We start from the raw sequence: 26,699 nt of genomic DNA, 5'->3' as shown, positions 1-26,699 counted from the left end.
TCATGTCAGAAGCTTTTGTGACCCCACGGACTGTAGGCAGGCTCCTCTGTCCATGGAATTTCCCAGGCAAGGATACTGGAGTGGGTAGCCATTTCCTTCTCCAGATCGTCCCAACCCAGGGATCGGAACTGCAAGTCCTGAGTGCAGGCGGATTCTTTACCAATGATCCACCTAGGAAGCTTGAGCTGTATTATTATGACACATGAACTCTGGGTTAAGACCTGCATCTAATATAAGTACCTGGAACATAAACAGCTGAGGTCTGTTGGATGAATTAAATAACTAAGCCCCTATTATCAAAGCAGTATTTTAGGAGGAAACAGAGTATAAAATAGGACAAGGGTTAAAACTCACCATAGTCTAAGAACAGTTGAAAAAGCTTTGAATCAAGTCTAATTCCAGCTCTATTTAACTCAACCTGTTCCAGCTTCCACACATCAGGGTCCATTCAATCTCTGTCCGACTTTGATAGTTGAAGATGACTGCTTACATCTATTTCAGTTCCTTCAAAGATATCAATTGTAAACACACATTACAGTTTTGAGGATCAGTTTTGTAAGGCTGCGTGAGTGAATCAATACACTAGCCTCCTGAAACTGCAAAGCCAGAAAAAACTCTGGCCTTTTGATGACCCTAAAGAGCAGTCTCAGAGATTCCTATGTGAAATATCAGGACTAGAATAGTCTATTAAAAGGAAGGATTTTTCCCCTCTAAGAAGTTATGTGATTTATTACCCCAAAACAATAATGTAAAAAAAGATGATGATGACTTTCAAAATTCTGACTACTGCTTCTTTCTGAAGCAATATATACTTGCTTTATAAAGGTGGGGTAAGGGAGAATAAACAAACAATAAAGAGTGGGGGGAATACCTGTAACCCCATGACTGATCTGGTAAAGATCCAACTCCATAATTCACTAATACTGTTTCCTTAGCTAGGTTAAATTTCACGTTTGTTTTAAAACTGGACAGAGAATTAGAGAATTATCATCCGTACCTCTTGTAACAGCATTAGTCTCAAAGTCTGTCCACACACTAGGTTGGCAAGACTCAGGGGACAGAGACTAGTGGAAATTAAAACTAGTACACCCCCTGAGGGGGCCAAAGTGGCAATTCCCAGAGAAAGTGCAAAGGCATTTACCCTTGACCCAGTCATGTTTCTGTGCATTGCTGCACGTGGACGTAATGATCCACTGGAGTAATGTTTATAAAAGCAAAAAGGTTATATTTCTGTTTTTTCAATAAAAAAAAACACCATAAAAGGTAAGAAATTGATATTAAGAGGGATGGTAGTGGAAGAGCAGTAACTCAGTCATAGGTGAATGGGGCTTACATATGAAAAAAATCAAATTATTGGGAAAATAAATGGAACTTAGAAAAAACGTGGTGAGCTTCCTTGCCCACATGTTCTAACTGCTAAATCAAACACAGCACGTTTCCAACAAGAAATGATTTTCATCACCACCATTCATATGCCACATGTCCCAGCCCTTAAGTTATTGATGCATCCAGAAAAAGTAGGAATGATACAAATTTGTAACTCTTAAAGGTGAAGAGAGCTAGCAATTTCATAAAGTGGCTACTGGTTAAGATGATTTCTTTTTCCTTAGGGGATTATACAAGTAGAAAAAGAAGTCATCTAATTCATGTATTGGGTAATAGTAGAAAAGATGGACTCTCTTAAAATGTAGAAACAAGATAGTACATTATGTAATACAGACTGTACAAAACAGAAGGCTGTAGATTATGTAAGAGCTGGTTGGAGACATACTATAATTAGCAATCTGTTAATGTTCTACTCCCCCAGCTCAACAGGGAGCATAATTTTGGTTGGGGGATTTCCCCCTACCTTACTATTTTAAAGGAAGTTATTTTCTTACTGCCCCAGGTTTCTCCAAGCTTTAGAAAAATTGCAGCAGAACCCTAGCAACACAGCAGTTATAAAGTATTAAATATTCACTCTAAATATGTGGCCCCAAATTGGTAGTATATATGTGGTTTATATTTTTCCACATTGTATACCAGAATATATTTTTTTGCAGTCTGGGAGAAATGATTTAAAATTTTTAATGGCTTTCAAAGCCCATGTGGCTACAGCATTTCCTTCAGACAAAATGTAAGTTATGTCATTCTGTAAAATGTCTGTGATCTCTAGCCCTTAACTACGTTAAAGTTACGAAATTTAAGCCTTTCTGTGGTTTCAGGACTGTTTTAGGAGGAACACACAACACCAACAATCACTGGGATACCAGGACCAGCGGGCATTTTCATCTCTTCCCTGCCTTCTGTCTCACCACCATCCAGATCTCTAGGCTGCTAGAACCAGAGCTTGTTAGTGGAAGAAAGGATAGCAGAAACCCTCTACTATTCATAAGGGAAAACTGCAGAGCCAAAAGGAGCTCAGCAACTTACCAGTCACACAACCGTTAACAGCAAAGAAGAGAACTCATTCTCTTAAAACACCCATCCAGCACATGGAACCAAGCTAAGGAAGCATTTTAAGGTGACAAATTTTTCACACCACAATCCTTTGATGAATACAAGACCTCCAAGTCCCAGTAAAATGAGGTTTAGGTATCCCCTCCTTCCCAATTTCTGCCAGGAAATCTACATCACCTACATCACCAGCTACCTTGGGATTTTAAAACAGAATTACCTTACCGGAGAGAACTTGTTAATGAAATGGAATAATGAATGACTTTGGCTGTTCAGATTAAGGAACTTTCCATTGAGTCTGTCTGGGACGTCAATGACTCGTTTTCCTACGAACATTCAAGAGGCAGCCATTACAAAAGTACCTATTTTTATTAATAGCTGAATTTTAAACAGAAATTGTGTGGAAAATATTTACTAATCAACAGGAAGCACCTGCCATGGGCTGCATTATTTGTAGAACTGCAAACTGAAGGGAAATCAGGCAAGCCTAGTGTTTGCTTTTGGAGAAGGAAATGGCACCCCACTCTAGTGTTCTTGCCTGGAGAATCCCAGGGACGGGGGAGCCTGGTGGGCTGCCGTCTATGGAGTCGCACAGAGTCAGACATAACTGAAGCGACTTAGCAGCAGCAGCAGTGTTTGCTTTGTCTTCCTTTTCAAGTATGTTCACTGATGTACATGTTGCTGATGGAACAACCTTTAAAGTTTGGAACAAAATGAAAATATTTCACATACTGATATAGTGGTTCCCCCAATGACACATTTCTAGAGAAAAGCATTCAGCCACTTGGGCTTCCCAGGTGGCGCTGGTGGTAAAGAACCCACCTGCCAATGCAGGTAGACCCAACAGATGTGGATCTTCTGCATCCGGAAGATCCCCTGGAGGAGGGCAAGACAACCCACTGCAGTATTCTTGCGTGGAGAATCCCAAGGACAGAGGAGCCTGGTGGGCTACAGTCCATAGGATAGAACCAAGGCAGACACAACTGAAGCGACTTAGCACACATACACACACATTCATTCAGCCAACTGCATGTTACAGATATGGTTCCAGCTACAGTAGAATCAAGGCTCCAGTTCTCAATCCTCCAGTCCCTGAAAAGGCTGAATTATAATACCAAAGCAACATTTCAGTGTAACTGGATCCTACAGGAAAAGAATACACAAAGGCAATTAGTTCGTTAGTCAAAAACAATTAGCACAAAAGCAGACAGTCCAATTCATCCCATTTACTTGACAAAATCAAAGGGACTAATTTTAGAAGTCTCAACTTTTGAAAGTAAATATAGACTTAGAACTGAGAGTGAAGTAAGCTAAATTTATATCCCCTCCCCACCCTGCTCCTAAAACACTCCTTCAAAACACCACTTTAGTAGGAAGCTGCTGAGGACCAAATTGATAGCTTGACTATATGGCTCCAATTCAATAAAAAACTTAAACCTGATACCCAGTTACTTCTATCCTAGAAATGTAAAAACACACGTCACTGACCAACACTGTATGGTTGTAGAGTGACAACGTGGATATGGAAGAAAAGCCAAGCTGAACTTCTCTGAAAAAATACATAAAATCATTTCCCCAATAGCTTTGATGGAATAAATGTTCACGTTCACAGTGTGAAAGATAACATAAAACAGATCAAATGTTTTACTTTAGAAGTGTGCCTCTTTGGGAAAACCACCATGTTTCATTCTGGAACTGAAGTCAGTAAGGAGACATGTCTTGCAATTTCAGTTTATTAATAGTTTTGTTATGATTTTAAAAACTGGATTACAAAATGCTTAACTAGCTCTTGCCACTTATTTTCAAAAAGTCCTAAATTTGGTGTATTATGACAGTTTACAATATCTTCTTGACTTAGGGATTAAACCTAAGTCTCTGCATTGGGAGTGGATTCTTTAACCACTGAGCCACCAGGGAAGCCCATTACAGGCAGTATCATTGCCTCCATCCCACCCCACAAATCACAGTGTCAGTCCTGTGAATATTTAAGTGCTTATTTCAATTTTAACTGGCCCACAGACCCACTTCTTTGAAAGCTGAGCTGATTTCCTTCTAGCACATGCTCTACAGACTGTGTTCATGGTATCTTCCCAACCCCTTTCCACTGTGTCAGCACCTTTCATTATGATGCATATTTTAAGTTCAAACTGTCAATACAACCCTCAAAATGCAAGTTTATTGAATAAAGCTGAGAAGAGCAGTAAACAGACAAAAAAATGCATCCACCTAAATTAAAAAAATTCACGTATTTACAAAGTTCGGTAACTGTTAGGTTTCACATGCAGAAGTTAATGCACAGGAAAATGTTGGTAGTAGTGTCTGGATGTCTTGAAATGCTGGAAGCAATGAAGAGACACAAACACATTACGGTTTAGCTGCAGGTCAATTAAACGAACCTATGCGGTCCCCGCAAAGTCACACATTCTAGTTCTGGTTCCTCCTTTTAGGCACAAGCAAGTTGCCACATTCTTTGTAATGGTTCACAGTGACCATTAATGGCGTTGATATACAGTAGCAAGTTTACATATCCCTTTGTTTACAGAACCATCCATCCCATCAGGGAAGTATGCAACATGCATCAAAGAGTAAGAACAGAATTTTAAAAGCTGAGGTTCTACTCATAGAAATGTGAGTGGAGGAAAGCAAGTAGTGTCTGTGCAACACGGTGCAGTATTTTGTACAGAATATTTTTAAGGCCATGGCAGTCTATAAATTAAAACTGGTATCATTAAAAGAACTTACGGTTGACTGCACTTTGAGTGCTCAACACGTTTGGAAATGCACTGTCTACGTGAGTGCTGCTTAACAAAAGAAACAAAATCACACACAGTGTGAGGCAACACATAAGCAGGTGTACCACAGACTTTGAGCTACTACAGTGGGCTATGTAAGGAACGATTCACAAGTGATCCAGTTTTCATATGTCCCTTTATGTGTATGGAGACCACTACGCTACAAAACATGTTCATGGAAGTCTGTACACATCTCCGTAGCACAGAAGCAAACAACAGACAGCATTGGTTCCTCCGCTCTCTGTGTGATTATTCAACAACCTGCGGACACTGGGCATGATTACATCAGAGAAAGCAGGCAGGTCTAGAGTTGTCACAATAATCAGGATGTCCAATGGCACCAGACAAAACAGTGCCAAAGCTTGTATCGGTAAGAGAGAAAAATAAGACTTTTTGTCTCTAAGTACCTATTGTGCTGAAAGTCAACTTTATGACTGGATATAAAAAGTCAAGAATTAAGAGTGTCATGCAGCAACACTGGTTTAATAACTGGACAGAGAAAGAACAAACAGGTGTGTGAACAGTCTGACATTCTTAACACGTTTTATTATATTGGCTGGAATGCTCTAAATTCATGAAAGCTTTTGAGAAAATCTTCAATTCCCAACCCCTTAAAAAAGTGTGTTGAACCAGGAGAAAAAAAAGGAGAAAAAATATAGAAGTAATGATCTGGACAGATACAAAACAGTATGCCTCAGTTCCTCCTGTACCCCCAACTGCTTTCTGGAGATGAAGAATTCTCACAGAGCAGAATGTGTTTAAAATTCATTGCCTAAGATCTTCCCAGTGTAAAGAACCAATAACAACATTGATCTGGTGCCTCTGCTCACTCTTTGCAGACCATTTTTTAAAATTCCTAAGGTGTAATTATACATTTCACATGCATTTGTGAGATATATAAACATTATGTTTCTATCCCACATGAGTCAGGCTAAAGGTTTGCTAAATACTGTGTGTGGCACTAGAAACTTCATGCTGTATCAAGTCAGTAATCAGTATTAAGCTACTGGACTCTATAATGAAATATCATAGATAGACATTTACCGAAAACCAATAGAAAAACCTGGCCCAGAAAGACCAGAACAGAAGTATGCAATTTTTCTTGATTTAAGATGGTCAAAGTGTGTTTTGTTTTGTTTAAAAAAAAAAAAAAAAGCTCTACACACTGTTAAAGACAAGTATGTATAAGACGTCTTTTTGTGTGTGTTGACTTTATCATGACAACTCTAGCTGATTCTTTATGAAGGATTAGGGATACACATCTTCAGCAGTGCACATGAGAAATAAACTCTGAAAAAGGCAATTTCTTGGGTTTAGGAAGGACCATATTCTGGGAAGTACTTCAGAGGAACGGACAATAATTCTAGGATTAGAGCCAGGAAGGACTGGAAGACTTCAGGAGATGCTTCAGCTTCTTCTAGATTTTGAATGTTGAATAAGCCACTGAAGTGTGATATCTAAAGACAGAGGGAAAAAAAGTGAAGATGTTAAGACATCAAAGTGAAGAAACGAGATATCAGAGATAATATTTAAAATGCGGCTATTTCAAAGCATACGTCAGGCCTGCCCTCTTCTTTTCTGCCTCTCTACTACTGTAATACATAGATATCTGTATCTGTACTACTCTTCTTCATTATCTGACCTTTGAGAGGTTAATCTGGAAACACAAGGAACTGAACAGTCTCCAATTTAAAAGTTAAATTGTGTACAGAACAGCATGTGCCTTTCTTTATTCATTCAAAAGTTTAATGATTGCCTGTGAGATCAGGTATTGTATGTGAAGTCCCAGGAAGGCAAAGAGATGGGAGAACCCCTCTCTACTTTCCATTTGGGTTTGGAGGATGATGATACATTTGGGTTTGGAGGATGGCCCTCACAGAATTCCAGGCACAAGAAAGCGCAAAAGAATAAACAAAGGCAGGAAAGTGTGTTGAGCTCTGGATGGATTACAAGTGATAAGAGGTGGCTGAAGCGCAAGGATGGGGAAGGGATGCCGCTCACTACTGAGGCTAGAGCAGGGGTTCTCAAGCTCACCCTGACATTGGGGGCTGGATATTCTTTGGTAGGAAGGTGGAAAGGAGAGTCTTTCCCGTGTATAGTAGAATATTTTGCAACATCTATAACCCTGACCACAGGATGCCATTATTACCACCCCCACCCTCAGCTGTGAAAACAAGTCATGTCTCCAGGGATCTCCAAACAGCCCCTGTGGAGCACAGCTGTCTTCAGTTGAGCACCACAGGCCTAGAGAGAGCCAGATACCCTTATGTGCCATTGTAAGAGGCTTGGAAGTTGGGATTTTATTCTCAAATCAATAGGAAGTCATTGGAGAATTTTAAGCAGGGAAGCTATACTGTTTATTGTAAACTGTAAGTTCACTGTAGCAAGTTCGACAATGTCAACGGAGGAGGGCACCTGGGAGGGCTGCCGGTATAGAGACTGATCATTCACAACACAAACAACAAAGGGACGAAGGGCTAAACCAAATCGGGTGTTGTAAGAACAGAGGAATAAAATGGGAAGCATATTTAAAATACAGAACTAATAGGACTGACCCAATGCACAGGGTGAGAAAGCATCTTTTCACCTGAATAAGTGTGTGTTTATCATGCAGCTGCTGACTAACCCAATGGCTAAAGGAAGAAGAGATGTGGAAAAGAAAAAGACTAAGAATTCGGCAGTGAGCACATCAGGTTTGAGGTACCGAAGGTTAACACATGGAGACGTTCAGCAGGTAGTTTCAGCTATACAGAGCTGAGGAAGAAATGGAGATACCACTGTGGAGGTGGCAACTGAAGCTACAGTGGCTGAGAATAGCCAGGAAAAGCACTTTTGACAGAAGAAGGCAGCTAAATCAAAACACTGAATTACTATCCCTTGAGTTCTTTAAAATGTGTTACCCGCATAAAGGATATGTGAGCACCTACTAAAAGCAGCACTCTCTTTCTCCAAGCCTGGATAATATTCAATCTCCCAATTTTCCAGCTAACATTCATTACAGAAACTGTAAGCCAAACACTGTATATAAAGAAGAGCCTAGAGCTGAGATGTGAATAGACACAACCTGTTCAGAGTTGGGGAAACAATGTTGAAGCAGGTTATTTGCACTTCAAAAGGAGGACAGCAGTGTGTAATACAAGCAAAGCTACAATCACTAGGACTGAAAGGAGGCAAAGGGAAATCTGAAAGTGAAATGACTAGGTTTAAGTATTTAAGAAACACATGGTAAAAACAAACCAACCAACCTATGGACACTGGACTTAAGTCATACCCTAAAGACAGATGAATCCTTAAGACCAGACTAAAAGGCAAAAAGTAAGATATTCAGATGAAAGAGTAGTTACCTCTATGATAAAAAAGGCCACAAGTATCAACCATCTTCAAAAAGACCATCTTCCCTGAAATAATCTACCCTATGTGTAGGGCTTCCCTGGTGGCTCAGAGGGTAAAGCGTCTGCCTGCAATGCGGGAGACCCGGGTTCAATCCCTGGGTCTGGAAGATCCTCTGGAGAAGGAAATGGCACCCCACTCCAGTACTCTTGCCTGGAGAATCCCATGGAGGGAGGAGCCTGGTAGGCTACAGTCCATGGGGTCACAAAGAATCAGACACGACTGAGCGACTTCACTTCATGCGTAGTTTGAGGACACATTACTAATTAAACTAAGGGACCTCATGCTCCCCATTAGAAACCTGCAAGTATAACATACAACCCAACCCATGTGCAATGAATACTTTGGGGAGCAATTTAGAAAATTCGTAAATTTGGTACTAAAATATATTACAAAAGCTGAAATTGAGTATTCTGAGATTTTTTACTAACTTGGCTGTTGCACTTCTCGCTCCAAATAAACAGGCTTTACAAACTGATTTTGAATCTAGCTAACAGTGGATCCGTTTCCTTGAGCTTGATAATAACATGAAGTGAACCAGGAGTTCTACGATCCCAAACCTGGTGCCCATAGAGCTCTGAAGTAAACTGTGAAGACAGGGCTAAAAGGGCATTAAGAAGGTCTCACCAGTTCTCCCGCATTTCCTTCATAAATGAGCAAAGTATCTGACCAGTTTGTCACAGCAGAAAATAAGGGTTTTAAGGGAGTAATGGATTTACAGAAGCGCACAACGTACTAAAAATCATGGTTAGTACAGAACAGGGTCTCTCAATCTTGCCACTACTGACATTTTAGGCCAAACAATTCTCAGCTCTGGAGGCAATAGGATGTTTAAGACCACTATGGTCTCCACCCACTAGATGCCAGCATCATTCTCCTCATAAGACAACTGAAAGAGTTTCCAGGGGGAAAAAATGCCAATGTCTCTGGGAGAAAAATAATCCCTCTGTGAAAACCTCTGCTGTGTAAGAAAATGCTCTCTTGGGGGCACAGCTTAAAACTTAACAAGAGTTCCCCTCAACATAGGAAAAACATTTTAAATAAACGAAGTAACCCTAAGTGCTGGAATAGTCTGTTCTCAAATGAGCTAGATGATCCCAAAATAACAAGTCACTTATTCTATCTAATTAACAGAGGAGAGTTTGTGTCCATCAGCAATGTAGTGGGCTCAGACTGCTCTGGGTGGTCTTTGAAGGAAGCCCAGAATCAGTGAGAAACACCATCAGTACTATAAGTGAGTTAGAGCAGGTGTGAGGGGAAAAGGGCAGGCGCTGAGATAAAGACTGGAAATGACTGGGGAAAAAAGTTAAGTACAGTGAGAAACAAGACAGATTGAATAAAGGCTAAAGAAAAAGTGTCAAAAACCTTTTAAACCCACTGTTTTGGCACTACTGATTTATTACATTGTATTCTGATATACTTTTTCAATTGATGAATTGACTATGGAAGAATGGTGAGCAAGAGAGAATCTGAAGATGGGGAAGGAGCCATGAGCCAAGAGAGCAGGCACTCTCTAGAGGCAGAAAAGGGCCAAGAAAGATTCTCCCCTCTACAGGCTCCAGAAGGAGCGCGCCTGTAATGTTAGTCCTAGACTTTAGCTCAGTGAGGTCAGTGACAGGCTTCTGACTGACAGCAGCAAGAGAAAACGAATATACTCCTGTGAGGTCCCCCACAAGCTAAACACTGCAATTCACTGTTTTACTCACTCTTCTTGTAAGAGAGTGTTGAAGTTGCTGCCACCATCCCCATTTTACAGATGAGTACCACACAGAAATCTGGGAGTTTAAGTGCTGTCCAAGGCCAATGAGAAAGTAACTTAGGACCAGGTGTTCCACGCTGAGGCTGCCTTGCTCCAAAGCCCACACTATTTCTAGCCACTATGCAGCCCTGATGGAGAGCCTCTTCTTCTATAGTGACCCACTGAGAGAAAATTTTTCACCAGTGACCACCAACTGGGAGAAGTGAAGGAGCCATGAAAATCCCTAGGTTCCTACCCATCTGCTTCAAGGCACACACATCAAACTCTCCTTTCACACTTCAGTGGAGTCTGTCATGTCAGACAAGACGGCTTGAGAAGCTTTTGTCACCAAGTTATTTTTTACTAGAGAGTATTTATTGCACTGGTCTTTTCACTTGAGCAGCTAACACTGAAAAGCCTTTCACCTTGTCAAACATTTCTCTTTCTTTTCTAACTTTCTGATCGTCTCCATGCCAATATACTTGAATTAAATAATCCCTCACCAAATTAACAGACTGAAGTTGAGTCAGACATATTTATTCTTTATGGATACTGTACTGGATTGAATGGTGACCACTGAAAATTCACATCCACCTGGAACCTCAGAATTTATTTGGAAATTGGGTCTTTGCAGACATAGGATGAGGTAATTCTGGATTAGGCTTGGCCCTAGTCCAGTAACGTGTCCTTGTAAGAAGAGGAAACAGACCCTCAGACATACACGCAGAGGAGAAAGCCATGTTGAAGCCAGAGGAAGAGGGTGGAGATACAAAGCTACAATCAAGGAGGGTCAAAGACTGCTGGCAGCCCCACGCCAGGAAAAGGCAGGGAAAGATCCTCCCCTAGAGCCATCAGAGAGAGCACAGCCCTGCTGACACTGATACCAAACTTCTACCCTCCTCAACCTGAGAGAATAAATTTCTGCTGTTTCTAAGCCACCCCATTTGTAGTACTTTGCAGGCCTAGGAAATTAATACAGAACATTAAGTAGGTAAAGGGTTATTTTTGGCTTATATGTGAGTGCTAACATACTGTAGTAATATACTGGTTTGATAAATGAAAAATCCTTACAGTGCCTGTAAACCAACTTCTGTTAAGTCTTATTTCAAGAACATCATTCTGTTACAAAGCACAGTTAGACACTAGCTCTGCAAAAATGCAATAAGCTGATAGTACATAATTAATCTCATGTCTTTATTGCATTTACTTCTTTAAATAGCACAGAGCAGATTCAGGATACTGTATTTGTTGCTAAAAGGTATAATGTCTACTCTTTTACCTGAGGCAAAAGCAATAGTACTTTATAGCAGAAATCAAGTAAACAGAAATAAAGGTAATAAACAGTAAAAAGAATGAGACATCCCTTCTATTGGTATCAACTTCTCCACAAATATCAGTCATTTCTTACCTATATTATCCTTTTCTTTGCAAGAAATTGAATAGCAGCAAATTTCTCTATCCTGAATAGCAGACAGATTCCTGTAAGAAGCAGAATTAGGAAAGTAAGTCTGGGCTTTTAAAACAACTGTCATCTTATCACTCTATGCTCAACATTACTTGTTCTTTTAAATTATTATACTGAAGAAACTGTTATTACTAATAAAATTTTACAGGTTACTTCTCTAGTATGTCAAGTTTATCTACCCCAAAACAGGGCTATGATCATTACTAAAAAATGGAGCAAAACTAAACAAAACCAAAAAATAGTATATTTTGTGGGCAAAATAGAACCAGCTTTTTTTAAAAAAAAAAAAAAAAACCCATCATTCATTCTTAAGACATACATTTTTTCAATTAGCTGTTTCTCATCCAAGGCATTAGGAAGATCTCTCTTGTTTCCAAGCACTAGCACCTTTAAAAAGAAAAGTCATTGAGTAAATTTTATGTAAGAAAATGTCACAGAAGCATATTCACATGTGTACACAGTAAAATTAGGAGGTTACCATAGTATTAAAAGCATATTTACATGACCAGTGGCCTATCTCATTCACTTCATAATTCAAATAAGCATTTACTCTAACTTCTATTAATGCCATGCAGATGTCTAATTCAATATGTGGCTACCAACTTCTATTTAAGATATTCTAAGTCTATGGTATGCATTCTAGTATTTCTTAACAAATCTTTATCAAAATGTGAATATGATCTTAACTGCCAAGGGTGGAGGCATGATTTTCAACCACTGTTATCTGTTAGGCATTAATCTAACAGGTAACATGTAAATAAGACTTTAAAATCCTATATCCATCCTATAAAATATCATGTATAAATATTGAGACAATGGGTAAGTTTGGGAATCAGGATTAATACAGTAGCCATCAACTCAGAACAAACGTGTCATGTGATTACTAGATGTGCTTTGCAAAAAGAGCAAAGTGGAGAGGGGCATCCCATAACCATTCTGTCTTTCCCACGTATCTCCTTTCTGCCTTACTAAAAGCAGAAACTATGAGTACACACAAGGTATTTGATAACATCCTTACTCTGAGTCAATGTCCTCCGAGAACTTGTATCTTTCACCAAGCCTAAGAAAGTGCACACCATGTCTACCTTGTTGCCTCGTCAAACACGTGTCAAACCTATGTCTTTCACTTAATACAAGTCCCACCCCCACCCTCAACTCCAGACACTGTGACTGATTCTACTCACAGGCCCTAGACTCTTCTTCTCACAAAGAAGAAAGAGCCAAGAAAAGATGCGGAGTGCAAGGAGCACCAGGAGCTCTCGAAAGAATGCTGAGATCATAGGGGTCAGAGGGCCAAAAGCCAAACCTCAGCACCCTTGGGCAAACTCTGGCGGCTCAGAAGGTAAAGAATCCATCTGCAATGTAAGTACCAGGTTTTGATCCCTGTGGTGGGAAGATCCACTGGAGAAGGGAATGGCAACCTACTCCAGTATTCTGGCCTGGAGAATCCTGTGGACAGAGGAGCCTCACGGCTACAGTCCATGGGGTCACAAAGAGTCAGACAGGACTGAGTCACTAACACTTTCACTAGTCTTACCAAGTCACCCCAGGTTCTCAACCTGGATCTATGTGAGTTTAAAATAAAAAATGTCATTTGTGATCAGTTCTCAGTTTTGGGATTGCCTGGCATCTTAGTCCTCTTCCTACATTTAAGAAGTCTTTCAAAAAAAAAACAAAGAAATCTTCCACCTTATGACTCTGCCTCCCAATAAAGCTAGTGGCTTCTGTAGATAATTTCTTTTCCAGCCTTCTTTTCTGCTACAGAATGGACATATAATCTACAAACCAAAACTCTGAATGCAGAGCCAGTTTTACAAGAAAGCAGGAATATTGAACCCATTCTGCTACAGAAGGAAGGAGCATCAACTAAATGACCTTCCAACTGGAGCAATTGTGTCTGGTGTTCACAAACTGCGTGGGGTCACCAGACTTACTGTATGATGTCAATCTGGATGTGGTCCTAGCAGCTGCTCAGCTTTCCCTTGTCCCAGTGTGTTTTCTCAACACGGTTATGGGAAGCCTTCTCAAGACTCTGTAAACTACCCAATATTGTTTCAATGAATTCCTCTCTACTTAAACAGCTTTCTACTGTTTGCTACTAAGAACTCTCACGGGGAACAAGATTTTTTTTTTTTTTTAACTTATGGTATGCAATATTTTGGTCATCTGATGCAAACAGCTGACTTACTGGAAAAGTCCCTGATGCTGGGAAAGATTGAGGGCAGAAGGAAAAGAGGGTGTCAGAGGATGAGATGGCTGGATGGCATCACCAATGCAAAGAACATGAATTTGAGCAAACTTCAGGAGATGGTGAGGGACAGAGAGGCCTGGCATGCTGCAGTTCATAGGGTCACAAAGAGTCGGACATGACTAGGCAACTGAACAACAACATGCAGAACTAGTTAATATAGAAGAAAAAGGGTAGGCCTTGAAGTCAGAAATAAACAGATTCAAAACCTGGCTGTGTCATACACTGGTCGCCATGTGATCCTGTGCAAATAACAACTGTTACCAGGAGGAATCACACCATCAACCTCAGTACACTGTGATGATTAACTGAGATAACATACTTCAGAGATCTGACCCTCAAGACCTTGTCATGAGGGTAAAGCCTGGGCCTTTTCCAGCATTCTTTCACTCAACAAATGGCACCACCTTCCATCTAACCATATTAGCCAGGAACTAGGAATTACCCTGTTTATCTTCCCTGCTAAGTCTGGTGGACCGTCTTCCTAAATAGCCTCCACATCTATTTCCTTCTCACAACCTTGTCTATGACAACCCCAATCCATGGTACTCTATTTCGCCAAGACGAGTTCACAACTGCCCTGAACTTGAAAACTGTTTCAATCGCTTCCTAAAACTGTCCTCCTTATGCTAAGCTGCTTCAGTTGTGTCTGACTCTTTGCCACTCCATGGACTGTAGCTCGCCAAGCTCCTCTGTCCAAGGGATTCTCCAGGCCAGAATACTGGAGTGGGCAGCCATGCCCTGCTCCAGGGAACCTTCCCGACCCAGGGATGGAGCCCGAGTGTCGCCTACGTCTTCTGCACAGGCAGGGGGGTTCTTTACCACTAGCGCCACCTGGGAATAGTCCCCGTACAATCCATTTTTAAACTGAAACAAGAACAATTTAGATAAGCCTGAGCATTTAAAACACACAGTCCCACCCAGCACAGCCTCCTGAAGTACCCTTGCTATCACAGGCTCACAATGCTCTACCTGCCCACTCTGCTCAGTGCTCTAGAGACACCAGCCTCCTCGCAAATCCCACTTCCTCCTGCCGAAGAGCCTCTGCCTGCAACTCTCTTTTCCTCCAACTGTCACATCCCTCACATGCCTACACATCCCTCATATCTCAGCTCAAGTAGCACTTCTTGGGGAATCTTTCCTTCTCTCAAACTATATCAAATCTCTCCTTCAGAGCACTTATCAGAGCTGCATTATTCAAGCCATTTTCATATCATCTACCTAGCTTCCTATTAAACCATAAGCTCCATGATGGCAGGAAGCATGTTTCTATCTACTTCTGTTCACTACTATTTCCCCAGGATTAAGCACTGCTTCTACTACATACAGTTCACTGAACAGCTTAAGAAATGACTAAATAGCACACTGCCCAGCATATAGTGGATACTCAGTAAATATAAGCTGTCCAAACTTTAAAACAAATAAGACACTCTACTAATTTCAAACGTAATTAACAAAAATGGATAATTAAACTTTTAATATAACTACAAATATTAATAATCATATAATGTGAAATTAACCATACTTACTGGAATTCCTTGTAACTGCGGTTTATCTAGAAGATTATGTAGTTCATTTCGAGAGGCTTCTATCTTTTCACGATCTGCAGCATCTATCATGTAACTTAAAAAAAAAAAGTGATCTCAAAATGCCTCCACCATATTCTTTGATGATCACAATGAACAAACTTTTCATTTTCTTAATTTACACTACTGAAACTGTTGGTCAAAATTAAGTCCTAGATTTTAAAAGGCTGTCACCCCAAAATACTTTTTAATAGACTGTCCTACAGATACAAACTACTATATACAGAATTAGATAAGCTTCAAGGATATATTATATAGCACAGGAAATTATACCCATTATCTTTCAATAACCCATAGTGGAATATAAACTGCAAAAATACTTAATCACTATGCTGTACACCTGAAACTAATACTGTTAAGCAACTATACATCAATAAAATAAGCAGAGAAACAGACTGTTCTTTAGGGGGCTAAGACATGACAGTAAAACATGTATATCCATTAGCTCTTAGCAACATAGAGAAAAAAAAAACAGTCATTTGATGATTTCTTTTTTTAAAGTCTGATGTTCAATGGGAAATTAAACGAAGAAAATACCTAAAAATGACTTTACTGCCAGAAATAAAAATTAAGCCTTTAAAAGTATGAAAAATGACTTATTCCCTTGAGACCTAAACTGACTATATAAGGGGGGATGGGGGACGGGGGGTGGGGGTGGAAGGGAGGCAGCTTACACAATAGCATTGACTCCTCTGCAGTACCGTTCCCACATGCTCCGGAAGCGGGGTTGTCCTCCTATGTCCCAAATCTTCAAATCAAGATAGACAAATCTTAATAACAATATTTCAAACAACACAGTGACGAAAAAAGCGGCAGACAGAAGGGAAAAAATGAAGCAGATATGCTCAGCTCCACAATGTTAGAGCCAAACTGCTTTGGAAAAATTTGAGCTCAAACAAGCTCTTGACCTGGAAGATCCTGGGAACATTTCTGAACTTGAAATTCGTATTTAATACATTTACATTAGATCTAATAGGTGCTGCCTGAGCAAAGATTTCATTTTGGGGCAATACTTTCTTTGCCTGTTAACCAATAGATTTCCAATGCTGAAAACCAATTTTTAAAAAATAGTACTCTTAGAATCTGCATGATCACACATCATCCACATGTGAAGTCCAAGAGAAAAAAAAAAAAACTCTTCATTCAGAATCTATTAAAGTTTAATTGTCTGATGGGGTATATATATTAGAATGTAATCACTTTAAATTATTCTGTATGTAACATAGAAAATATTCCTACCTAGGTGCTTCTCTTATATAAAATTATTTTATCCATATGAAAACCACCAACTACAGTCATTTCACTATTATGGCTACTCTGTAGGGGTATGTAAAGGTCTTAAGCCATGATGTTTATCTTCAAAAGGCTTCCAATTTAGCTACAGACACTGGACGCATCCATAATGACATACACATGAGACATTAGAAGCTTCATTAGATAAGCTACAGAAAGAATTTAGTAAGCAGTTTCTGTGAGCCACAAGAACTGGGTAAAACAGCCATAAGGGTTCAGGCTATAGAAGCAAAACTCCCCACATGAACAAAGGAGTCAAAAATAATAAAAATAAATTAAAACCCGGTCCAACAGTCCACAACACAAACCTATCAAACTTATTCTAGAAACAAAATTGTGTTAAACTAATTAACTTTTTACTATTTTAAAGTTTTAATTTTAGGGCTTAGTAGTAAAGAAAGGAAAACTAGGTTACTGTATTTGCTACCATAAATACAATACTAAATTACCAATATTATAAAGTTACTCCCTTTCAACATAAATTATTCATGAAATATATGCAATATTACATTCCAAACACTCTGAAGATGGAATTTTTATTTCCTAGGAACATCTAAATCCCAAATATTACTTTTGCCAACCCATATGCAAAGTTTTGTATGAGACTGAACATTTCAACACTTAAACATTTTTATCTATTAGAGAAAGAAGGAAAAAATTAATTTACACTCTTTTGGAACATGCCCAATTAAGAACTGCCAATACTCATGTAAAAACCAAAGAAACAAACAGAAAAATTCCTAATTTGTCTGTGCTAACAATTTACATCAAGTAGGGCAAGAAGCTGACGTACCTTTATTGTGACGTTACCTTTAGTTACTTTTCTCATGTTGAAGCCCACTGTAGGTATCATATCTTCACTGAACTGACCTGACTGAATGAAAGAAAACATCTGAAGTTAGACTCATTGTTACTTATTAAAACTGCAACACTGTATAATCTTTCACATCAACTTTACTTCTGTACCCACATTCAGTTCAGTCGCTCAGTCGTGTCCAACTCCTTGCGACCCCATGAATTGCAGCACGCCAGGCCTCCCTGTCCACCACCATCTCCCGAAGTTCACTCAAACCCACGTCCATCGAGTTGGTGATGCCATCCAGCCATCTCATCCTCTGTCATCCCCTTCTCCTCCTGCCCCCAATCCCTCCCAGCATCAGAGTCTTTTCCAATGAGTCAACTCTTTGCATGAGGTGGCCAAAGTACTGGAGTTTCAGCTGTAGCATCATTCCTTCCAGAGAACACCCAGGCCTGATCTCCTTCAGGATGGACTGGTTGGATCTCCTTGCATTCCAAGGGACTCTCAACAGTCTTCTCCAACACCACAGTTCAAAAGCATCAATTCTTCAGTGCTAAGCAAGTAACTATTTTTTAGTGATGGTAACCTTAAGAAAATACTCCTGACAGCCATAGATTTTGAACAGATGCATTTTTTTTCATTCACATTCTCCTTTTAAAGATATTTTTGAAACTAATGCAAATTTTACATATTTTTAAGTTTAAGAAAAATACTGTACAACTACTTAAGAAATCTGTTGTGTAAATTTCCTCCACCTATACATACATTTTTGTATACAAGGTAGAAGTAAATCAGAAGCAAACAGTCAAAGTTTTCTATCTGTAGTACTGAAATTATACTGACAATACTGTTAAACTTCACTATTGCTCTTCTGAGTCAGCTTTTTAATAATGCTTACAAAATGTTTTTCCATAAAGATGATCCTCCTTTTATGTAGGATTCTATTCAATTCCATTCTCTTTTGGTTTATGACATTCCTGTCAGAGACCAAAATTAAGTATCTTCTAATACTATTTATATTTTTAAATGTTTATCCATCTGGAATTTGATTACACAGTGTAACAAAGGTCCATTTTACAAGTGGATCTATAAATCCACACTTTCCTGACTAGATTGACGTGAAATGGCAAATTTCATATAGCAGCAGTTCTATAACTGAGTCCTCAATTCTTTTCCATTAGTCTTTTTTTTTCCAATTGGAAATAAATTAGGATTACACAATTACTGTAGCTTATCTATATATTATTCTAAATAGCAGATCAAGAATTTGGAATGTTTAGAAATGTGGTTCATTGCTCACGTTTGAAATAAACTTTAGAAAGTAATTATTTCTGTTACAATACTGGCTGCCTTTTATCAACTCTTGATATTGAACCAAGTCTCTCCACCCAAGCACATATGTCTGTCCACTCAAAACAAATCATTCTTTATATCCTCCAGTGAAGTATACCTAATGAGTCACATTAATACTGATTTTATATATTATGTATTTTGCGAAATATTTCTCAAATGATCTGACTTGGGAATATGAACTATATCAACACGGGGCTCGTTAAACAAATGGGACTATTTTAAAGTCCCTAACATCGGCCAATTGTTAGCCACACATTCATTTCAAAATGACTACAAGTACTGAGCACAATGAATTCCAATTTCACAAGCTAATTTCTGCTACATAACCCCCAAAATGTTCTACTTCTTTTTCTTTTCCCCTACTGTTCAGTGGCATTTGGGCTAATTTCAGAAAAAATGTTAACACAACCATAATCACTATTGTATTTACACCTGTGAAACAGTATAATTTTCAGAACTTTCACATATATGATTTATATGTGAAGATTTAGTTGTGATATCCAAACTACATATATCAAAACTAGCCATGACAAAAGAACAAAATATATAACCTGAGTAAAACATGGGCAAAGCTAACATCAAAGGCATGCTCTATAAAGGAAATAAGCTAATAACTTCATTAACACTTCTGCTCTGCAAGACACAATGTCAAACAGACTCAAGCCACAGAGTAGGGGAAAAATATTTGCAAAAGACATCTGATAAAAGACTATTACTGGAAATATACAATGGAACTGTTAAAACTCAACAATATGAAAACAATCCAACTAAAATATGAGCCAAAGATCTCACCAAAGGAGATATACAGATGACAAAGACGCACACGAAAGGACGTGCCGCACCATACGTCACCAGGAAAACGCAACTCAGAACAATGAGATACCACTGCAAACCATGTAGAGTGGCCCAAATCTGGTATCTTTTGATAACACCAAACACAGATGAGGATGTGGAGCAAGAGGAACTCTCAGTCACTGCTGATAGCTTTGCAGAATGGTGTAGCCACTTTGGCAGACAGCTGACAGTATTTTACAAAACCAAACGTACTCTTACCATACAACCCAGCAATCACACTCCTTGGTATTTACCAAAAGGGCTTGAATACTTAAGTCCACACAAAAATCCACACATTAAATGATTACAGCATCATTGTTTATAATTGCTAAAACCTAAAACAACCAAGATGCCCTTCAGTAAGTGAACAGATAAGACCAGTACATCCAGACAATATAGTATTATTCAGTACTAAAAAGAAATGAGCAACTAAGTCACAAAGAACATGGAGGAACCTTAAATGCATATTTAATGAAAGACCCAATGTGGCAAGACTACATACTGCATGATTCCAACAATACGATATTATGAAAAAAAGAAAACAGTAAATAAAAATATCAGTAGTTGTCAGGGGTGGGAGAATGAAAACAATATGACCGTTCCTCAAAACACTAAAAACAGAATTGCCACATGATCCAGCAATTCCAGTTCTGAGTATATAACCAAAATAACTGGAAGTAGGAATTTGAGATATTTATACAACCATGCTCACAGCATTATTCACAACAGCCAAAATGTGGAAGCTACCTGAGAGTACATCTGATGATGCACAGACAAACAAAGTGTGGTCTATTCCTACAATGTAATACTATTCAGCCTTAAAACCTTATTCATGCTACACCATGGAGGAACCTTGAGGACACTGTGCCAAGTGAAACAAGCCAGGCCCAAAAAAGACAAAAACTTCATGATTCTATTTATATGAGAAACCTACAGTAGTTAAATTCATAAAGACAGAAAGTAGAATGGTAGTTGCCAAAGGCTAGAGTGGTGGAAACGGAGTTAATGCTTAGTGGGTATGGGATTTCAGGTTGGGTAGATAAAAAGTCCTACAGATGGAGAGTGGTGATGGCTACACAGAAATGTGAATGTACTTATTAGTACTGAATTATACACTTAATAGTTAAGATGGTAAATTTTATATCTTGTGCATTATACAATTACAAAAAATTGTGTGATGCAAATGAAGGCAATCATTATCATTTTATGGAACAGGAAATAAATTCCCAAGGTCACACTGCTCAACAGTGGATGATTATTTTTCTTAAAGTTCGCCACTGTGAATTATAATAGGCTTTAATTAATGAATATCTGAGGAGAGGTCTGAGATAATGCCTCATTTATTTGGTATCATTAGGAAAAGAAGCTGTACCTAATAAGGCAGGCAGAAATCGGAGCTGAAGTTTTTAGGTACCAAAACTTCTAAAACAGCTTGCACACAAAGCTTTCTAAAGTACAGTACATACTTGGCTAACTTTTCACAATCCTTGGAATATGACTGAATGTGTTCTTGGTGTTTCAGGGTCATTTTACAAATTGTAAAACAAGAAAACTAAACTCCATAATCCTCAAGGGCCCTTCTGGCAGTAAAACTGTATGATTGCGACCATGATGTAGGGGCTGCGGTGTACTCAGCTGATCCTAAACTGTCTTAGTTGCTCATCTCTTTCTTCACCATCACTTCTCACTGCTGGCAGATGTTAACCATAGTTTCCCTCACTCACCTGCCACTGATAACCTGCAAAGGCTGAAAATTAGGTAATCACATCTTTGGGTTTTTAATTCCAAATGTCCTGAGTACAGCACAATGTTCAAAAAACATTTGTTGGCTTTGATGAATGGATTTTGTGGAATAACAACTTATAGATTTGGAAGCATTTTCTACTTCTTTCTTAGTGTCAAATCTTAATTGTCACTTTTCAAAGCTTGTGTTGAATGACTAAGCCACTCAGTTGGCAGCTGTGCTCTAAATAACAGAATTTATTTCTATGCTGTCAAAACGCCACTAAACTGAAACTAGCAATGTAGGAAACAAGTAGATGTTTTAAAAATACTAGTTAGTTGTGTATCATGCTCTTTAACAAATACTTAAATAGCATGAAGCACTGTTCTAAATACTCAGTAAATATTAATCAATATTAACTTACTTAATCCTTTTAACAATCCTATAAAATATTTAACAATACCCTCATTTTTCAGATGAGAAAACCAAGGCAATGACAGGTTAAGCCATTTGCTCGAAGTCACATTATTTTTAAGAACTGTAAAGAGAAATAAAAATATGCTTTCATACCTGTCTTCTTAAATAGCATATCAAATATGAACTGACCTTCACTTAACACAAATTCAAGATCATGAGTGGCACTCACAGTGATTCTGGGACAATGGATGAAACTGCAGCTACTATGCACACCTAGAGTCACAAGGTTGTATCTCCAGAATTTGTTTGGCTGGGACGAAATAAATTTGAAGCAAAATAAGATGGTAAAATACCCTCGAGATTGAGGAATCTTATTACCAGTTACACTAATTACTAACCACACACAAGTCATCTTACCTTCAGGATTAAGCTATCTTACTAGAAGAAAAGGAAAGTGGAAGACCATCTCCAAAATCACTTACCGCTCTAGCATTTATGGTTTTATGTTTATTCATCAGTTCACTTCAGTTTAGTTGCTCAGTTGTGTCTAACTCTTCGAGACCCCACAGACTGCAGCACGCCAGGCTGCCCTGACCATCACCAACTCCCAGAGCTTGCTCAAACTCATATCCATCAAGTCGGTGATGTCATCCAACCATGTGATCCTCTGTCGTCCCCCTCTCCTCCCGCTTTCAATCTTTCCCAGCATCAGTCTTTTCCATGAATCAGTTCTTTGCATCAGGTGGCCAAAGTACTGGAGCTTCAGCTTAAGCATCAGTCCCTCCAATGAATATTCAGGGTTGGTAACCTTGAGGATTGACTGGTTTGATCTCCTTTCAGTCCAAGGGACTCTCAAGAGTCTTCTCCAACACCACAGTTCTGAAGTATCAGTTCTTTGGCGCTCAGCCTTCTTTATGGTCCAACTCTAACATCAATACATGACTACTGGAAAAACCATAGCCTTGACTAGACGGACCTTTGTTGGCAAAGTAATGTCTTTGCTTTTTATTTTATGCTTCTTCACAGGCCTCTCATTTAAAATATACTGCTATATTTTAAATGGATAGCCAACAAAGACCTACTGTATAGCACAAGGATCTCTCCTCAGTGTTATGTAACAGCCTGGACTGGAGGGGTTTTGGAGGAGAATGGATACATGTACATGGATAGTTAAGTCCCTTTGCTGTTCAAGTGAAACTACCTCAACACTGTGAAGCAGCTATAACCCAATATAAAATGTTCTTGGTGTTAAAAAAATTAAAATTGAATAAAATATAGTTAAGTGATGAATGCCTTCAAGAGTAGGAAAAATGTGACTTTTTCTCCCCCCCAACCATTAGTATACCAAAGGCTAAAAGCAGACCTTGTCCCATAAAGTTCATTCGTGTCAACTCCAGTATACAGAGCTTACCTCAATTTATTACTGTGCATCCCAGGAGTAAGGCAAAAACAAAAAGAAAAGGAAAGAGAAGAACCAAGGTAATAGTTAACCCTGGGAAGGCAAAAACATGAGGCAGAGGACCTGTACTAGTGAAAGGACACTTCACTGACAGTAAGAATGGGGAAGATGTTTATTCTTCGTATCCAGATTAAGGTTGAAATGCACCATGCAAGCACTGGCTGCTCATATACCACGGTATCTGACACTTGTGAGAACACAGTGAAATACCCATACTTCAGTGCTTTAAAATAGAGATTCCAAATGCCACAGATTAGGTTTTACAGTTGCTCTCATAAATGAACAAATGCAGAAATCAAGCTGCAAACAACACGGGAGAAGTTTCTCTCTGCTTGATCTGTTTCTCTGCAGTAGCAGTCTGATCCAATTCAATAAACTCTAAACACAAGTGGAAAAATACAGGCTTTGACAAATCTCTCACAGGTTTTTCTCTAAGAATCTTCTTAATTTTTAAGGCTTTAGTTATCAAGATACTTTGTAGAGACAGAGTGAAATAAGGAGCAAAAACAAGAGACTCAGACTACACTTCTCCTCTCAGCGAGAAGAAATTACTTTCACATGCTAAGCAGAGCAGTCTTCTCTCTTTTTAAACAACATAACTATGATGCAAATCATTTAAATTGCCAAAATTTACACATTTGACAAATGAGAAGATAAAGCAAATAAATATACAAGTAATTCACTTTTCTTTCCAAGAACGTTTAATTGGAAAATTCTTATTACTAATACCCATTTTCCTAGTTTGTATCATTATTATGGTTCTTATATTTCACTAATAAGTGAAGTTACTGCTAATAATATTACTCTTACATTTCAAATTACAATAGTTAAAAAAAAAGAATGGCAACCCACTTTTGCTGGAATTATTTAAAATGAAAGGTAGATCTAGAAGAAAATTTTGATGAGGAATAAGGTATTTCCATTCCTTAAACGGTCTTAAAGTATACCTCACAAACCACTCATCAGCTGCAGAGGGAAAAACAAGTAATTATACAATGAAGAATCAAGACAAAATCTTGACTTCACATGGACTTCTCAAATGGGCTTCATGTGCCCACAGAAGTATTACCATGAGGACACAACATCCCTCCATGTATTTCAACTGAGAAGGCATAAACTAAATCTAATCATGAAGAAACATCAGACTGACCCAAAACAGAGGAACATTCTATTTAAAAGGCAGGGGGAGAGGAGGAGTTTCAAAGATGCCAATGTCATAAAAGATCAAAACTCTAAAATGTTTCAGGCTAGACAGAAGGTGCTAAAGAGACAGGATGTTTAAATGCAGTACGTGACCCTAGACAGGATCCTCTACTGGGGAGCAAAAAAAACTATCAACAACATTACTGGGTCAACTGACAAAATAGTGATAGATAACATCTATGAGACATCAATTTTTTTTAAACATAATAAAGTTGGCAACTAAATTAGTCATGTAAGAGAATATTCCTAAACTCAGAAGATACAGATGTCAACATTTCGGAACAACGGGCATGGCACACAGGCCTCACTCCTACAGGGTGACAGGCACAGCACACGGACGCTACAGCGAATGAGGGGGATGGCTGGCCTCAACAGAGGGCATATAAATGCTGCAAATTTTCTGTAAATTTGAAATTGTTTCCAAAGAAAGATTTCTTAAACAGGATAATCAAATATCACCTTCTTGTGTATCATATCTAGGACACATCTAGAATTTAAAAAATAAATTTCCCACTATAATATTAGTGAAACTCATGAACAGATTCAACCTTAAGAAATTATGACAACTAGTTCAGGAACAAATCATTGCTTATCTAGTTCTGTCCTTCAATGTTCTAAAAGGATACTGACTTACAAATGTCTTCTAATAGAAAAATCCATATTTAATCATTTCTATATAAAGGAAAAGCCTCCAGGCTTTGAAATTGGCATTTTAAAATCTACTCTGATTTTCTGTATTTTAATATTTATGTATAAGCTGGGAAATGAATTAAACACAGTGTGCTCTCCCAAGTCTAAGTTCCTCTTAGTGGGTGAAAACTATCCCACTGAATACATACCCTTCTTCTCTTCTTTCTCAGCACTTCATAGATTCCACTGTGAACACATATGTCATATCTGAGGCTATCTTTTTTTAAGGGGCTAGGAAAAGTAATAATCATACACTACAGCTGTATTTCAAGGATCATATTATGTTCATTTTCTTTTTAGAAATCTTTGGACAATTTTCCTTAATTTCCAAAAAACTAGTTTGTTTTCAGTTTTAAGTGCAAACCCAGAATTACTTCCAACTACAGACATAATTCCTTCCCACAGGACATCAGTTTAAAAGGACATATTTAAGCTTCATTTGAGAGTTAAATCTTACTAACCGAAGAATAACATCTCTCAAAATCCCAGTTGGTTCTGACTTTAGTTTGTTTTAAGATGGAGGGATTCCCTTCAGTCCTTACCAAACAAAATTAAGTAGCACGTAAAATTTTCAGATTTCAGGTTTCTTAGGGGCCTGGTCAATCAAGGCCTCTCATCTTCAAATGGCCCAAATTCTGAAAAAGAGCTATCACTCCAAATAAACTAAACTCCTAAGTTATTTTTCTGAAGCAAATCAAGTAATAAAAACCTTCAGCAAAATCATAAATTTATAATGCTATCCTTCAAAAAAGAACAAAATTTTCAACAATAGTCAAAAAAGCTTCTCACTCTTCAAAAACACTAGCCAAAAAGATAAAAGCATCCTTAGGATCTGGCATGGACAGGCCCCCTGTGTAGACTCTGCTCTAGATGTCAATATTTTCCATCTGCTCTGCCAACTCCAACTGACTGGCAGTGGCTTCCACCTGGGCACAGTGAGTGTTGTGCTCTTCTTCCTTCATCTGTCTTATCCACATAGATGAGGCATTTATGAACTCTGGTCTGGATGTTCTGATGGAGGCAAGCCAGTTCTAAAACTCTGCTGCATAGATGATCCAATCAGCAGCAGCGGACACAGATAATGGATCTGGGCTCTCCTGATTCACAAACACCTATGACTGTTCACTCTCTTCTTTACGGTCCAAATGAGTTGCTGCTGTTGTTTAGCTGCTCAGTCATGACCAATTCTTTGTGACCTTATGGACTGTAACCCACCAGGATTTTCTGTCTGTGGGATTTCCTGTCTGTGGGATTTCCTGTCTGTGGGATTTCC

General features: G+C 38.6%; 1 protein-coding gene across 1 annotated transcript in view; it reads right to left on the bottom strand.

The window, feature by feature from the left end:
* Nucleotides 1–4,590: 4,590 nt before the first annotated feature.
* Nucleotides 4,591–26,699, bottom strand: part of ARL8B (ADP ribosylation factor like GTPase 8B) — a 52,041-nt gene continuing 29,932 nt past the window's right edge. The window contains exons 2-7 of the mRNA XM_040245989.1: nucleotides 17,742–17,822; nucleotides 16,330–16,403; nucleotides 15,599–15,692; nucleotides 12,141–12,208; nucleotides 11,765–11,835; nucleotides 4,591–6,685 (exon numbers count right to left, since the gene is read on the bottom strand). Of these exons, the coding sequence (XP_040101923.1) occupies nucleotides 6,636–6,685; nucleotides 11,765–11,835; nucleotides 12,141–12,208; nucleotides 15,599–15,692; nucleotides 16,330–16,403; nucleotides 17,742–17,822 (438 nt within the window). The 3' untranslated portion in view covers nucleotides 4,591–6,635. The remainder of the gene's footprint in view (nucleotides 6,686–11,764; nucleotides 11,836–12,140; nucleotides 12,209–15,598; nucleotides 15,693–16,329; nucleotides 16,404–17,741; nucleotides 17,823–26,699) is intronic.

Source organism: Oryx dammah, unplaced genomic scaffold (assembly GCF_014754425.2).
Source record: "Oryx dammah isolate SB20612 unplaced genomic scaffold, SCBI_Odam_1.1 HiC_scaffold_9, whole genome shotgun sequence".
Classification (NCBI taxonomy): Eukaryota; Metazoa; Chordata; class Mammalia; order Artiodactyla; family Bovidae; genus Oryx; species Oryx dammah.
The sequence above is the reverse complement of the archived record's forward strand: the minus strand, read 5'-3'. Positions and strand labels throughout refer to the sequence as shown.